This window comes from Pseudopipra pipra, chromosome 2 (genome assembly GCF_036250125.1).
Source record: "Pseudopipra pipra isolate bDixPip1 chromosome 2, bDixPip1.hap1, whole genome shotgun sequence".
In the NCBI taxonomy this organism is placed as follows: domain Eukaryota; kingdom Metazoa; phylum Chordata; class Aves; order Passeriformes; family Pipridae; genus Pseudopipra; species Pseudopipra pipra.
In genome coordinates this window covers 45,196,298-45,212,602 of record NC_087550.1, presented here as the reverse complement: position 1 = coordinate 45,212,602, position 16,305 = coordinate 45,196,298, and the positions used below count along the sequence as shown (strand labels likewise).

The 16,305-nt window shown below is 41.7% G+C and overlaps 1 protein-coding gene across 2 annotated transcripts; it reads left to right on the top strand.

Annotated features, from left to right (window-relative positions):
• The first annotated feature begins 1,756 nt into the window (after window positions 1-1,756).
• Window positions 1,757-14,066, top strand: EEF1AKMT1 (EEF1A lysine methyltransferase 1). 2 transcript variants are annotated; one of them, XM_064645324.1, is made up of 5 exons: window positions 1,757-2,178; window positions 8,373-8,526; window positions 9,397-9,479; window positions 10,096-10,376; window positions 11,575-14,066. In XM_064645324.1, the coding sequence occupies exons 1-5, from the start codon at window positions 1,784-1,786 to the stop codon at window positions 11,700-11,702; spliced, it is 1,041 nt and encodes a 346-aa protein (XP_064501394.1). In that variant the 5' UTR covers window positions 1,757-1,783; the 3' UTR covers window positions 11,703-14,066. The 2 variants fall into 2 exon arrangements, with proteins under 2 accessions (XP_064501394.1, XP_064501395.1); XM_064645325.1 differs by lacking the exon at window positions 1,757-2,178 and adding an exon at window positions 5,151-7,385.
• The last annotated feature ends 2,239 nt before the right edge of the window (window positions 14,067-16,305 follow it).

Sequence of the window (16,305 nt, the reverse complement as noted above, 5' to 3'; positions counted from 1 at the left end):
CAATGCACCTTTGATTCTGCATTTGTAGGAGAACAGCTCAGTGTTGAAGGACAAAGCACAGCAAGCTTCGCTTACAAAGGTGAGCTGTTGCAGGTTGTTCTGCAAGTAGAATATTTCCGCTTCTGTTATTTTCCATCATCCATGTTCTGTTGACATTAACTAGAAGTAATCCTTTTATGGTTGTAAAGCATTGCCTGCTTGGCTGCCTTCCAAATCAACGTGCAATTGGCTTGCCAGCCCTAAAACTGTTGAGATTTTTTTTTTGGGGGAAAGCTAATAATTATTTTAGGCTTAATGGGAGCAGAAGAGGTTCTACAATTAGAATTTAATCATCTATTTTCATATTAATTAAAACTAATTATACTTTTTCATATGGCTATGGCTAGTGCCTATAGCAAGAGGAAGAAACATATAGAATTTCATTACTTGAGAAAAACTAAAGTAAAAATAATAAACATCAAAACACAAAAGCCTTGTAAGTAACAAGTTGCTCTTGCTGTGTTTTTAAAAACTTTCTGATACAGCAAATTTATTAGTGAAGAGGCAGTGGTGTATGTCATCAGGTTCATCTTAAGGACACTGGTGTCACTGCTGTGTGACATGACTTTGTCAGTGAAAGGATAGGGGCGATAGCTTAACTAGAAACATCTTCCTGCAAAAAAAGATTAGGAAAAATAAAACCCAATTACTAATAAGAAGGTTATTGCAGGGTGCACTTAACAGGTGCTCCCATGTTTGTGGTTGGTTTGTCTTCACATCCCAAAGAAAATGCGTTGCAAGAGAACCTGTTTTGTTTCCTACAGGGTCACTCGAGCTCCTTCCAAGCTTTCCTTCTAGAACTGCCTTGTAACAGGATTCAAGCAAGGTCTTGAGATGTCTGTTTGCTGCCAAGTAGTGTCTGGTATCAAAACTTAAATAGTGTTGCCCCGCCTACCCCTCAAGCCCCCCTCAGCCATGTGCCCTTACATGATCTCTAACTCTTCGGGTGAGGAGGAATCACTTGTCAGGGGTAGACTGTTGCTCTGTGAAATCTGGACTGAGAGTATGTGCCGTCCCAGTTTCCTTTATCTTTTCATTTTCAGTCCTGTACAAAACACTTTTCACATAAAATGTGCTACAAATACACATGAAAGAGGAAATACTTTCAAGTGTCATTTCTCTGTAGTATCTAAACTGCATTTCTTGCTGCACTCAATAATACTGTGCAGGTGTCAGACAACAAGAACGATGGAGAGAGACTTTTTACAAGGTTATGCACTGACAGGACAAAGGGGGAATGGCTTCAAACTGGGAGAGGGTAAATTTAGATTAGATATTCTGAAGAAGTTCTTTACTGTGAAGGTGGTGAGGCACTGGAACAGGTTGTCCAGAGAAGCTGTGGATGCCCTATCTCTTGAAGTGTTCAAGGCTGTGCTGGATAGAGCTCTGAGAAATCTGGTCTAGTGAAAAGTGTCCCTGTCTATTCCAGAGGGGGTTGAACTAGATGCTTTTTGAGGTCTCTTCCAACCCAAGCCATTCTAAGATTCTATGAAATTAAACAAGGAAAGTATTTTAAAACTTGCTATTCTTTGCAAGTATCTAAGAATCAGCTCGACTTCTGTTAGTACGCAAGAAGGCGAGGTCGTTCCAACCTGCCGATGCTTAACGGAAATGGAAAGCCTGGGCAGGAGAGCCAGATGTAGAAAACCATTCTGAGGCACTGGGTTGCGGTGTAAGTCCGAAGCTCGTGGCTTTTTGAACACTTGTCACTCTCTCGAGATAACCTGTCATCTCCCACTCTGACATGACGGGCGCCTTTCACTGTCTCACAGCCCAGCTCAGACTTCAGTATCTGTCGAAGTCCCTCCACAGATGCGGAATTCCTCAGCCGCCGGAGCCCGTCCAGCGCCGGCGGCAGCACGCAGCTCGTACTTCAGCTGAGAGGGAGCCGCTCCGCCGACCGCTGTGCAGCGGGAAAGGCGAGGGCACAGCGACACGAGCAACCCCCCCGGCAGAGTGCGTGTGCCGCCGGGAGCGGTGCGCGGGTCACGGAGAGGGATCCCGGTGGGATCGGGAATCCCCGCCCACTCCCGCCCCCTCCCGCCGCAGCGCCCAGCAGGGGGCGCGCGCGCCCCACGCGCGGCGTTCGGGGCGGGGCCGGCCGGGCGATCTCCGCGCGCGCGGAGGGATCCACGGGTGGTGAGTGGAGGAGGCGGCGGCGGCGGCGGCGGCGGACGCGGGGCGGCGGTTGTGCGGCCCACAGTCCACCTGTCCGTCCGCTCGTGCTCGCCGTGAGGGCGGGCGGGCTCCCCGCTCCAGGGGCGCGGAGGCCGGAGCCGGGACATCGCGGAGCTTCCTGCCCGCCGGCCCCTTCCGCTCCCCGGGTTCGGTGTCGGCCGAGGCGCGGGCGGGCGGGCCGGCGTCACCCTGTAGCCCCCAGGGGTTTATTGTGGCTGCAGGGCGCCCTCAGAGCGATACGCACTGGAGGGGACGGGAGAAATGGGCCTTCTCCAGAAGCCGCCTGTGCCCCGTCTTTCGTTCACGTGTCGGAGGGTCCTGGCGGTGCTGAGCCCTGCCGGCGGTCCCTCCGTGCTCTCTGAGAAGAGCGGGAATAGGCTGGGTCTCCACATATTTAGTAATTCTCTGAGTCAGTGTCTCTTCTGCGAACTGTTCTTGTGTTACTTTGATGCGCTATGAAATTCAGTCACCCAGGGATTCCGTGGCTCAGCAACACCTTGTGTCATGAACCAGCTCCTTTTGATAGTGTTTTTCTTATTGTTGTTTTGGGGTTTTGGGGGTTTTTTGTTTTTGTTTGGTTTTGTTGTGTTTTTTTTTTTTTTGTCAAGGCCGTTGCAGCCTACATTTGACCTTTTAATTCTTGCCTTGGAAAACCGTGGTCCATCTCTGCCCATGATGTTCATGCCACTCAGGATTACAGACTGTCATACTCCTTCTCAGTTATTCCTTCCTCATACTCATTGTCCTACAGAAGCTTTTCTAGTCTTTGGATGTCTCAATACCCTTCTTGAACCTTTTCTAGTTTCAGTATTTTCCCTGTTTTTTTGTTGAGATAAAGAGACCACAACTGCTATTCAGTTTTATTCTGTATGTGTTGGTAACTTGGAGCTCTTGACAGCTCCTTTTAAATTTCTTTGTAAATTCTACTTAATCGTGTTATCAGACACAATTCCCACACAGTCAGGAGATGCGGGATTATGATACATGATTCTCAAAAAACACAAAATCACTGTTTGGTGGCAGCCAAGAAAAACACATCAAATGGTAGAATTTTTTGGGAAAAGAAATAGAATGTAACAGAAAACATAATGAAACAACAGCATAAACGTGATCACTCATATCTTAGACATTGTGTAGAGTTCTAGTCTCCTCAAAAAAAGGGTATATTAGAAGGATTCAACAAGGAAGAGTGAATGCATCGAAAGACTTTTGTCAACCCATCAGAGAGGGTTAAGACCCTTCAGGCTAGAAAAGAGCCAGTTTGCTGAGTGAGGGAAAGGGGATGTCTTAGAGGTGTCTGTGAAATGACACGTGGAGAGAGTGTAGGGCTCAACCACTTGCTTTCTGTTCTGACACACCAAGTGTGCACCATGTGAAGCGAGTGCATGCTGTCACAGCAAGAAGAGATAGTTATGACTGATAAAATGAACCTTCTTACTAGATGACATTGTAGATGAAAAACTTTTATGGGAATTTGAGGGATACTGGACAAGTGTTTCTGAGAACAGCATTCATGGAATGAACCACTTCGGATGCAAAAACAGCTTCCTTAGTAGAAAATGGTTAAAGTCTGTGAGAGTATAGAGTGGGGAGGTATCACACGTATTTGCCTTACCTCAGTCCTTTTGAGGCAGTGGTGTTGGCTGTCTTCAGGATGGAATGACCAGTATCAACCCTTGAGGACACAAGAATGACTGGTATCAACGCTTGACCTGAACTAGTACAGCTTTCTTCTTGAACCATTTGCCATGGACATGAACAAAAAGTTATTCAAACTTAATCCTGAAATGGAGCTGTCTCAGATCTGTGGCAGATTGTCTGCGGACACAGCATTTGGATTCCTGTACATGATAACAAGCTCAAGCTTGAGCAGAGTGCAGTATCTTCTGGCTTTTGAAGTATCAGGGCATGTGTCTGGCCTTTAGTAACCATTCCAGTCCCTCAGATCAGGGCTTGTTTACCTCCAGGCAGGTGGTTGGAGCCCCTTCCAGGTGATTTTCATTATGGTTGCGCACCATTGCCCAGCCTTTCTTGCTGTGTGCTACAGACACCATAGATGATGAGCTGCTTGTCTCAAAGACTGACTTGGGCAGCTTGGAAGAAATACAAACAGCTATATTTAACTCCATTTCATGCTCTCTGTCTTTAGATCCAAGTTACTCTAGAATAAGATCTTTTCTGAAGTTGCACATGTGCTTTTTATATTGTCGGTAAAAGATCTAAGGTGCATACAGTCTTCTTCCTCCCCCTTCCCAGCTATGAACAGTGTGGCTTTCCAGTTGTATTTCTATTCCACGGCCTTTCAGCAGTCTCTCCTTTCCCCTTCAGCTAAGGAACATTTTACTACAATGAGATGGCATCTTTAGGATGCCACAAAAGAATGAGCAGTGAAAAGTGGCTTGTACACCCAGCAAATGGTATTTCCAAGTTGTGTGGGCATTCAGGGAGCCCTGACTTACAAGTATGGTTTTAGGCTGACGCAGCCTCTTCGGCAGAGAGACATTGGAGTCACCTTTGGTGCAGTCTCTTGGTAAAAGTTCTGAAGCAGCAATTGGATACTTTACCAGGAGAGTATTTTTTGAGGTGACTTTGTAAATGTAGATCCCACCTCCTGCCTGCTTTTACCTGTATGAGAGGAGCTTCCTCTTGAGTAGTGCTGTGGATCTAGGAGGATCTAACCTCTGGAGCAAGCTACGTGTTCTGTCTTTGTGGGGTGAGCAGTGGTGCAAGGGCATGTAGGGCACTTGTCTCAGCTGACCTATGACTGCAGGTTTCCAGACACCTCTGGACAGGGGCACAGTTCCATTTGGGCATAAGGGCTGTGCTCTGTCTCTGAGAATACTGTTTTTCAGGTGATCATAATTACAGGTGGAACAAATGTACTGGGGACCAAAGACTGTTAATTTTTCCTATAGCGTTGATACTTATTTTTTTCCTCCGTTTTAGAATTTGACTGTATAAGATTAGAGTTCTCATACATGACATCTGGAAACTGTCATTAAATAGGTACAGGATTCTTGTGTAGACAAGGCCTTGGAGTCTCCTGTGCTACTATTATCTCTTTTAATTTATTTTTTGTTTTCTTTGAAGAGCTTTCACTCTGTAGTGATGACATTTGCCTGAACAGTTCATGAGCTAATAAGAGGGGTTGAGCTGTGCAGAGGGGAAGGGACTAAGGAGTCTGCAGGCTAAGGGAGTCTCCACCCCCTTCTTCCTGCCTGCTGCACTGTAGGCCATGTGGTGCAGTTGTAGTCACCTCACTTTTACTGGTTTATGGGTAGATCTGGCCCTTTAGAGACCAGTAGCATCTAAATTTGCCATTTTACTGTATGAACACAGTCCTGCCTGAAATAGTTCCTGTTCCACTGAATCTGTGCAAGCTTACCCCCTTTTTTCCTCCTTTTCTTTAGGCTAACTTTGACTTCACCATGAGTCTTATTTTCCTAAACTTCATGCAGTGTTCTTGAGCTATTCTTGGAGATCTGATTTTTTATCATTTTGCTTTTTTTATTGTGTGCAAATGCAACATGTAAACTAAGAATTAATAGTAAAGAAGATCTGTCACTTTGCTACTTTTAAACTTTGCATTCCTGTTAACACAAGGGTTTAGTGTAGGTAGAATGGCTGGATCAGCACTGTATGTGTTATGAACGCTCTGAATCCCAGGGCATTCCTAAAACGCAGCCCTGAACCCTTGTGTGGCTCATGTAGGGAATCTACATGAGGACAGAGAAAGGGCTGCTGGTGAGGGACCCAGGGCCTGGGGCAAGCACAGATGGGTCAGCTGGAGCCTCAGGGGCCTTGGGAATTAAGAGTGTAAAGGTTCTCTAAGAGCCAGAGGCACTGTGGGTTTCTGTGCTTCTTCCCATCCTCCCCCAAATGTTTCAGGGTTGCTTCTGGACTTGGGAGCAGTGAACTGGAAGGGGTATAGAGGGGCTTTCAAACAGCAGAACTGTCTCCCTTAAAGGATTTACAAGTCTTTTTCACATAAACTCACTTTAATAGTTTTTTGATGTAGTTCTTAAGCACAAGAATTTTTTCATGCTAATGACCTAAGTCAGAATACGTGCATTCAGAAAAATATATTGAATTTTGGGAGTATTTGTAATAGATGTACAATATATTTCTACCATATGTTCTGAGTTACCTCTCCTTGCAACTTCACAGTTAATTACTGCTTAGTTCCTAAGGCTTTAATTTACAAACCAAAAGGAAGGCTATTAAAAAGTAAACTGAAAAATTATTAATAGATAAAAGATGTCTATGGGAGTATGCCTTTTTATCTACTGAAACAGTGGGAAACTCTTCATCAGCAATTTTGTCTGTGAGGGTTTCATTTCATGGGCATGGATTTAGTCCTTGCAAATGGGCTCACTGAAGAGAAAATAAAGATTCCAGCTTTTGACTTAAGAACTGCAACTTTGCATCTGTTTCAGTTTCTTAATGTCAAAGCATAGATGTGTCCTTGCTTAGGGGATAATAGCAAACCAGATTACTACATGTATCAGTCACTTAAAAAAAAAAAAAGTTGTGAGTTAAGGAGTGATTTTAAATTTTTAACATGTCCTAATGAAAATTCATTGTTGTATAGGGCCTAAAATGGATCATAGTGTTTTGTATTGTAAGAGCACTGTGTCTAGAAACTGTATTATCTGGCTGAACTTGCAGTCATTTTTATAAAAAATACTTTAATACATAATTTAATAATGTATTTATTTTTAAAAATAGGGGGGGGAAATTACGATCTTGGTCTTACTAGGTAGCTTGACTTTGAAATTCTCCTCTTGCTTGAGGCTAACACCATAGGTGGGTTTTTAGGCTCTGAATGATACCTTGTTTTGCAAGCCTGGCCTGAGAAGCCAGCAAGTCAGTAAGCAATATTCTGGAAAAGCCAAGTGCTTTCCTCTTATCCCATGTAAGTGCGTACGGTGTCACCGGAATGGTAGAGTAACTGTGTGAGTCACCCCACAGTGGCAGGTTAAGGTATCTTTTTCCAGCCAGCAGGGAGAAGCTGTTTTAGGAAACTTCATCTTGAAAGCTCTGCAAGAGTGGAAGGAAGGGTTGACGGGGAGGAGACTGGAGTTCTCATTGCAGTCCAGGGGACAGGGAGAAGAAAAACCCTGAGTGGCTCTACTTGAAATGACTCACGTTTACACACTGTTCAGGTGGTATGTGGTTCTCAGTGGCTTCTGCATAAAGTCAGGCCTACTCCCGTTTCCAGGTTCTGCTGAAGTCATTGCTTGCGTGGTAGTTTTGAGATTGGGTGCAGAGAAAATGGGTTTCTTCAGAGAAGAATATTTTCCAGTTTTGCCCAGTAGTTTCCACGTGTTGGGTCACTTCTGGCACTGTCGTTCCACGAGGTGGCACCGTCCCTTCTGCAGAGGACACGAACTCTGCTGCATTGCCTGGGGTCAGCAGGGCTCAGGCATTCTGCGCAGCAGAACCCACGTCAGGAGTTCTCTGGAAATGGCTGTACTTTTCCATTAGTATATACCGTGTCTCTTGATACAAGTCATGTCCAGGTTTTTACACACAAAATGCACAAGTTTTCAGTGGAGTAGGGTTAGAAAAACATCTTTATGAGCTTCTTGCCTGCCTTTTTTTTTTTTTTTTAAGTTTCTGGCATTCAGAAGAATCTTTTTATGGCAAGGAGGTTAAAGCCAGGTGATGCTGACCTAGAATGCTGGTTTACTTCATTTTGAGTCAAAATTGTGTAACTTTGAACATGGAGAGGAATGACCAGTAGCTATCGTTATTTCTAGGAGAAAAGGGAATAATTTCTGTGGGATTTTTCAAATCCACTAAAGGATTTTTTTTCTGAAAGGTGATACATACAAAGTATATGGATTCAGGAAACCAAGAACTGTAATGACAACTTCCTTGTAAGAATAAAAGCCAAATCTGTGTTGTACAGAAAGGGAACAGTGTTGCTACTGTTCCTAAATTCTCTGTGGAGACGTTCTTTCCGATTGGCCTCTCACTGATTTAAGACCACCTAAGTAGAAGCAATATGTTTTCTTTTGTTAGGAAGTTTTTATTTTTAGCTGCATTGTTGGGGGAATTTGTTTTATCTCAGAAGATTATGCTGTTATTAAAAGCATTCACCATTGAAAAGGTTGATTTAGTGAATTTATTTTTTTATGTTTAACGTCTAGGAAAATGGATGATGATGACGATGACATTCCTCAGCTTTCATCCCATACATTGGCTGCCCTCCAGGAGTTCTATTTGGAACAGCAGCAGAGAGAGGGCATGAAGACCTCCCAAGGGTTTAATCAATATTCCATTGGCTCAATAGAAGAAGATTGGGTAAGAAACTATAAACCTCGATGAATGAAGCACAGATGGAGGAGTAGCCTTTACTGAGTTTCTTTTGTGGATGGCTAATGAAATTAAATTAAAAAGGGGAACACTCAAGATGTTCCTATTCATGGATGGCAACACTGTAGGGAGATTTGTTTTACTATTTAATCTGGGTATAGTTGTCTCTTCTACATGTGTGGGGGAGTACAAACTGAAAGTACATGGAGGGGGAATAAAGCTGCTGACAGAAACATCTGTCCCTTCTGGAAATTTTGACCTGAGTTTGGCATGTGAAGGTAGTGAAGATTCCTCCCTGAGACTGAGACAAACACAGTGTAACAAGATCAAGTGATCTTTCCTTTCACTTCATATTTCTCTCTTTGTTTTTGTGGATGGCTGTTTCACTGCTTGTTTTTATTTGTGACAGACTGACTTTTGATTTGTCTCTGGATTGTTTGGTGGTTTTTTTTTGCTCTTCCTTTTCCTGATCCCTTCTGATTTAGTAGTTTTTCCTTTATTTCCTTCTATACTGTCACTTTTCAAGGTCCTTTTTCTTCTTCTGCTAAAGTAACTCAATTTAAGAGCACATAAGTATTGTGCATCTGCACATGGGGTTTGAAATAGCCTTGTCAGTGGTTTGGATTACCTGGTTTTCCTGATAGTGCCATACATGCTTTGGAAACATGTGGTGTAAGCTACCCGGATTACAGAAGTAGAAAGACTGTCAGGAAAACAGTTGTTTTTCCAGCGTTACAGTTTATGAACTGGGAGGTTACTGTGGATTTTGGTTTTCTTCAGTTATGACTCACCACACCTCACTGTACATAACACAGTCAGAAGTTTTGATGTTGCTTGTAATTGTGCGTTATTTCTCAGCAACTGAGCCAGTTTTGGTACAGCGATGAAACTGCGTCGTGCCTGGCCAAGGAAGCGGTTGTGGCAGCTGGAGAAGGTGGCAGGTAGGATTTAATAATGGCATTGTAGATTTAACATGTCTTTTGTTTCTACTACAGAGAGTATGCAGTTGAATTCATTACTCATTGTACTTCACCTTTGTTCAACTGCAGTATTGCAGAACTGCTTTGCTGTTATTTAGTTAATAGTTTATACTGATCTTCCCATTTACCATTTTACTGAATGCTGTAGGTTGTGTCTTGTTAAAAGTTTACTATGAATCTTTTTATTTTTTGAGAAATACAGAGAGCTCTAGAGCATATTAGTAACTTGTAATTATTTTCTCTGGTTTTATACAATGTTTCTGTAGAACAGATGCAAAAAGTTGTTTTCTTCCTATTTCTGTAAGAAGTAATTTTTAAGTTTTCAAGTATATTTTCTTGCTTTTCTGAAACAAGATTTTCTCTGTAGTTAGGCTTAAGGTCTTTGTGCAGCATGGAGGTTGAATAGGTAATGGCTTAAAGTTATTTAAGTGTAATTAGTTGTTAGAATGGAGCTTACATTTTGGGGACTAATGTTTAAAAATGGTTTTCCCAAAGCAGCTATGACGACTGGAGTAGGGGTTTTGTTGCTGTTGTTTGCCCTTTAAATCAATATTCTCAGTTATTGTGTCTTTTTCAGGATAGCATGTGTTAGTGCACCGAGTGTGTACCAGAAACTGAAAGAACTGGATGGTAAAGATTTGTCAGTGTGTATACTTGAGTACGACAGAAGGTTTTCTGTATATGGAGAAGAATTTATCTTCTATGATTACAACCAGCCTTTGAACTTACCTGAAAATCTCCTGCCACACAGTTTTGACATTGTAATAGCAGATCCACCCTATCTGTCTGAGGAATGTCTTCAGAAAACTGCAGAGACGATCAAATACTTGACAAAAGGAAAGATACTGCTTTGCACAGGTATAACTAGTAAAAATATTAGGTCCCCATAAGGATCTTTTTCTCTCTCTCAAAAGACAGACTTACTCATGTGAGAGAAATACTAACTCTGTAATATTAAATTATCATTAATTTAAGGGGCAGTATGTGTCCTAAGCTTTATATTTGAATACTTGAGTTCAACCTTTGTTTTAAACTGGAGGAAATGGTTTTTAATAGGACTTTTGAAAGTCAGGTTTTTTTCTTACAGCATTACGAGTTTTACTGAATTTTGGAAGAATTATAAGATCATCTTGCAAAGTTCCAGAAATACTTTTTCTCTTGTAAGAAGGCCACTCTCTGTAATTGCAATGATTGAAGTCGGGGTATGGCAAACATAGGTGCAACTTACTTTTGGTATCCTAGGCACTGAAATACAGCAGGAGGAATTAAAAACCAGTGATAAATGCAGTGAAACTAGATAACTAGATAATTGTACTTGCAGGTCCTTCTTTATGAAAATGCACTTGCTGACTTAAGAAGTGATGTGTATCTGCCTTAGTCATGTCATTTCCTAAACTGTATTGTTATTACAAGACATCTGAAGACATCCGGGAAACTTTTGCAAAAAGCAAAGGACAAAAGCCCTTTTTACATACAGCTTGGGGGAAGTCAACCAAGCAGGCAAAGTAAATAAAAAATCAAAACAAAACGTGGCCATAGAAAGTCTACTTCTTGGCTTAATTGTTCATGGCAGTCACGCACAAGGGTGGTTCTGCCTAAAATGGGTAGGTGGTCCTTCAGTTTACAAAGTTTGAGAAATACTGTTCAAGAAGTGATTTCTCAGTGCATAACTGTGGTTTATTTAAGTGGAAGAGTATATGTAATCTGTTTGCATTTCCCATGGCTCCCTACCATTTAACTTGCTACATACTTGGCATGTAGCAAGAAGACTGAGTTCGAGTTTCTTTTCTGTATAAAGGGCACTGATACCCTCTACCTGTTTTTATGAAAGTTTTTGGACATTCGTTTCCTTGGGGTGTCTTCCATTCTTTTAGATTTATTTTAAATTTCTCAATAGATTCAGTTGTTAAGGAAGGCTGACAATGTAGCTGCTTCAAGCCTTCCTTCCGTAAAAAAACCCAGGCTCTGTTATATATGCATTTGTGAGGAGCTACTAAAAAAGTCCAAACATTCTGTTACTGTTTTTCTTATTGAATACCAATTATTTTTGCTGCAGGTGCCATCATGGAGGAACAGGCAGCAAAGCATCTTGGTGTGAAGATGTGCAAGTTTATTCCAAAACACTTGCGAAATTTAGCCAATGAATTCCGATGTTATGTGAACTATGCTTCTGGACTGGACTGATTCTCATAAGAAGATCTACAACTTCTTCAGTCAAGCTGCTTTCTGGTTTTTATCAGTGACTCCACAATTCTCAGTGCTGAAATATTTAGCTCTGAGTACTATTTCCTGGGCTAGCTTTAATCAACATGTGTTAGCCTCTCTCTTTTAAATGAGTAAGCATTTGCAGTTACTGTGTTTGTATTTTACCTATTAGGTAAATGTGGACCAAACAATGCAGGGGCTGGATAACAGGAACTTCTCTGTTTGAATTTAATTCTAACTGGTAACTTTTACAATTCAGAGACCTTTTTGAAGTGATTTTAGCTTATAACAACACATAGGTGCTTGCTTTGCAGACATCAGAATTGTCATTGCAAAAGAACTTGATACTTCTGTAGTAATGTTAGTCCCTTAAATCTTGAATCATAGCGGTTCTGATTAAATATATTGCCTGCTTTTTAATAGATTTCAATATCAAACTAAAGATGATTTACAGGTATATCAAGTTTATAGTTACAAAAACAGTTTGTTTTTTTCCAGTTGCCCAGTTTTCTTTCTCTCCTGTTCCACAGACAACAGCGGAGCAGTAGAAATTGTTGAATTTCTTAGAAATTGTTGAATCTTAAAAGGCCACTGAGGAATAATGTAATGTATTGATAAACTCCCACTGTTTCAAATGTTAGATTTTATATACAAGGTTTGGACTATATTTCAATCAAAATAGATTATACATTAGAAAAATTTTGCTTTGGGATAGTAGACATTTTTGGTAACTGGGAATTTCTAAAGTTAGTTTTGACTAACTACACTACTAATGTATTTTTGGGTGAAAGTTGGTTCATAAATTCCAAGGCACTCAACAGTTTATAATCTATAAATACACTGTACAAAACACAAGTAATTGTCTTTATATGCCATATTGTGTAAAAGGCTACCAGAAATGCTGCATGTACAAAATGTATCACCTAAAATGAAGTATTGAGAAATTTATTTTGCAGTGGGAATAAACCTTATTAAGCTTGTGAGACGAGATATTTTTATAAGGTAGAGATAACACTCATGTTTCTGTGCATTCCTGCTGTTTACATGCAGATTTTCCCATCTGGTTGAGTAAACAATTGAGGAGGAATAATGTAGATAGAATATAATCCTCTCTCAGTGCTCAGAATATTGTGCTGCCTCAGCTGGACACAACAGTGGTTCATAAATAACCATCCAAGCCGCTGTAGCTCTCTTCTCCATTTTCCAAGAAATCTGTTTATTTCCTAAGGCTTTTCCCTCCTCACACTTTATACCTGCCGTTCCTGAGTTTCATTATAACAGTTTTCTTTCTCTTTCATGGCCTTGGCTTCTGTCAGACAGGCAACAGGTTTGTTAAACGAGAGAAGTGCAGCAGAGGCAGCGCTTGCAGGAGAACAGGCACCAGACTCTTCTGACAGCCTCCATGAGCCCATGGCCAAAACCAGAAGCCACCCTTGCCGCTGAGCCAGGATCCCCCCTGAAAATGCCTGTCCACAGGTGACATACATCTGGTTTTAGTTGTTTTCCAGGAGGCTTCACCATCACTTTTATGTGGCCAGTTTAAAAAAAAAGCAAACCAGAGTGTTAATTGCACGGTTATTGGCACAAGTCTGTACTTCACAATTGTAAACTGGTTTATTACCAAGCAGATGGAGACAATGAAATAACTCATGAAACTTTGTTTATAACTCCATGGAGGCTTCAAGGGGGACAGGTATGATTGTCAGAAGGGAGGATATTCTTCCCCTGCCATCCACCTAAATTAGAATGTGCTGTTCAAATCGAAGCTTCAGCTATATTGCTGGTTTGCTATTAATTCCTTCAGTTGTTTGTGTTATTTTGGTAAATGTGTGTTGCTAGGCTCTCTACAGCAAAATCAAAAGACAACTTTGCTAGCTTCATCAGAGACCTTTCTTAAAAAAAAATAAAACTGCACCATTCAGTTATACCAAGAAATTCACTTCCAAGAAAATAACTGCTGCTTCTCACATGTAGGTCAGACAGCTTTGAAAAGAGGCACTGTGAAGATGCACAGTTATGAAAATGAGAGTACATATAAATCTGTGCAGATGTACTCAACAGAGCAGCTCGTTGTCCACCAAATTCCCTCTTAAAAACCTGATGAGTGCAGGCAGCTGCCCATGCAGAGCTTGACTGGTGGCTTTTACAGACTTCATCAGTGATGGAAGGTAAGCTGTTTTTGTCCTACGTGATTCCAAGGCAGAAGCTATTTCTGAGAAGGTACGAGTCACAAAAATTCATAGTGAATTTGTGCTTTGTGCCATTGTGGTAACATTAAGAAATATTATGTGACAACAAAATCTTCTGTAATAGGATTATGAATAAAAACATCAGTGTCAAGTAGTGATTGATTTTCCTTACTGCGGATGTCTCATGGATGGACTTTCTGTTGGAGCAGACTGGTGGAGTGTTAGCACCATGCTGCTTTTCCAGGGGCATTTATGACTACAGAGTCCTGTGCTACAGCCTCTTATCTGCAGTAACAGGTACTGTGCAGGAGCAGGACATCTCAGTGCCCTGCTGCTGGTATGGCTGGGACACTTGGCAGAGAAAATGTGGGGGCTTGTTCACAGGCTGGTGGCCGTAGGTGAATAGAATACACTGCAGCTGCCTGCACCTCACCCCAGATGAGAAATGAAATGTTTCTGGAAACGCAGTTGCATGAAGTCCAAGGTACTGCTGCCAATAAGTTCTGCACTTCTGTTAAAAATATCACCCTCGGCTTGGTGTTGCAAAGGTAGCCTGTCTCTGCCACACAATTGCTTCCACCCCTCTGCCCGTGCCCCTCTGGATCAGAGCAACTGGGAGGTATCTCTGATGGTTGGTTCGGTCACTCTACCTTTGTTACCTGGGAGCAGCCCCAGTGCCATGCACTGAGATGGGAAACAGGGCAGCTGGAAACAGGTTGCAGAAGCCCCTCGTCAGCCAATGTCAGAGCTGTGCTGCTGCTCTGGGTCTGCTCATGTTCTGCAGCCTCCTTAGATGGGAGTACTGTAAAACCAAGTAGTAGCTCATGCCACCAAAACATGTGGGATTGACTGGATCTCCCTCATGCCCTATTCCAGGTAGTTATGGCTGTTCCCTAATCCCACAGAGATTAATGGGGTTAATGCTTTGTGACCACATTACAGCCTTTTTCCCTTTTCCCCTTGCGGCTTTCGTGTTCATGTTCCCCCATGCAATTCCATGTACACTTGCAGCTGTAGATCTCTACCTATTCAGACAAACATCTTCAGGTAATGACTGGCAAGTAAACCAAAACTAGCATCTCAGGCTTTTCTCAACCTTCCTGAATGACAGGAATTTTCCAACCTATCTTAAGCGATACTACAGAGAAGAAAATAATGTCTTTACCAAGGATATTGTTCTGTGTTTTGTGGCTTCTAATATATTCCAGGGACAACCTCGTTGAAGGAAAAGATTTTTCTGGCACAACAAAAAATTTTCTCAAATCAGCTGCAGCTGCCAGATAGTTCCAGCTTTGAATTGTTTGCATTTATTGGGGCTGGAGTTGGTTCAATGAGGCATTTCATGTCTGCCTTCTGTCAACAGTTTGTGAAACCTTGAAGCAACTCCAATGAACCCTCCCTCCCCCATGCAAATTAAAGGCAAGGCTGCAGCAGCTGTAACCAGAGGGCTAGAAGCTGGAAAATGTCACACCACATTTGAAGTGAAACTGATATAAATCCATGATGTGATGACCTCATTAAAAAAAAAAAATAATAATTCCAAACAAATGCAAACTACATTTAATACTCAACCTTTTCAACATGAGTAATGTGGAGAGAAAGAATAGATGGAAGGGTATTTTGAAGATCGACAAATGTTCATGTAGCTAATAGTTCTTAATGTTAAGTATTAACAAACAATTGTTCACTAACAAACTATCAAACAGTTGCTCGTGCTAAAACATAAACACGGATTTTAAGAGACCCATAACTGTAAAGCTGGATTGGGAAGCAAATTGGCTCAGCTAAAAAGTCTGTCACAGAAGAGGGTAAAGATTAAAAAAGGAAAACAGGCTTCTGAACAAGATAACATGAAGATGCTTGTAACCATGGGAAGCTTTCTGCACTTGTTGCAGTGTGACGAGAAGGAGGTTGCCAACATACTCATTCTATTGATCCATTGAGATTTTGCAGTTCTGTAGTACTTTCAGTCATCCAATTTCTGAAGCTCTACGTAAGCTAAAGCATCTGTTTTACTGGATTGAAGAAACTGATTATGTTCCATTTACCTAATCTTGGTTTGCAACTCCCAGGAATTCCCAGAACATGCTCTAGTTACTTGAAAACCTCAAAATTATTCCAATAACTAGTGCCTGCAGGACAAGAGTTGCAAAAAAAGAAGTGAGATTTTTTTTTTCCTCCCCATCATGCCAATATATCATGTGCTCTAATAACTACTTTGTTGCAGACAAATTTGTATAAGAAAAGCGTGTGGGCAGACAGATGAGTTCTGCTGGAGGGCAGTGTTTAGCCAGAGTTTTACCTGGTAGCCCCTCTGGGTATTTACTACATGTTAAATGCTGCGTGGTTTGACATTTTGTTGTTGTTGTTTGGGGTCATTTTACTGCCTTTTA

What these genes read in the sequence shown, in the direction of transcription:
- EEF1AKMT1 (XM_064645324.1), top strand. Translation starts at nt 1,784, where the DNA reads ATGACGGGCGCCTTTCACTGTCTCACAGCCCAGCTCAGACTTCAGTAT. An exon ending in GCTCAATAGAAGAAGATTGG is followed by an intron (nt 8,527 to 9,396) that starts GTAAGAAACTAT and finishes GTTATTTCTCAG; the next exon opens with CAACTGAGCCAGTTTTGGTA. An exon ending in GCAGCTGGAGAAGGTGGCAG is followed by an intron (nt 9,480 to 10,095) that starts GTAGGATTTAAT and finishes TGTCTTTTTCAG; the next exon opens with GATAGCATGTGTTAGTGCAC.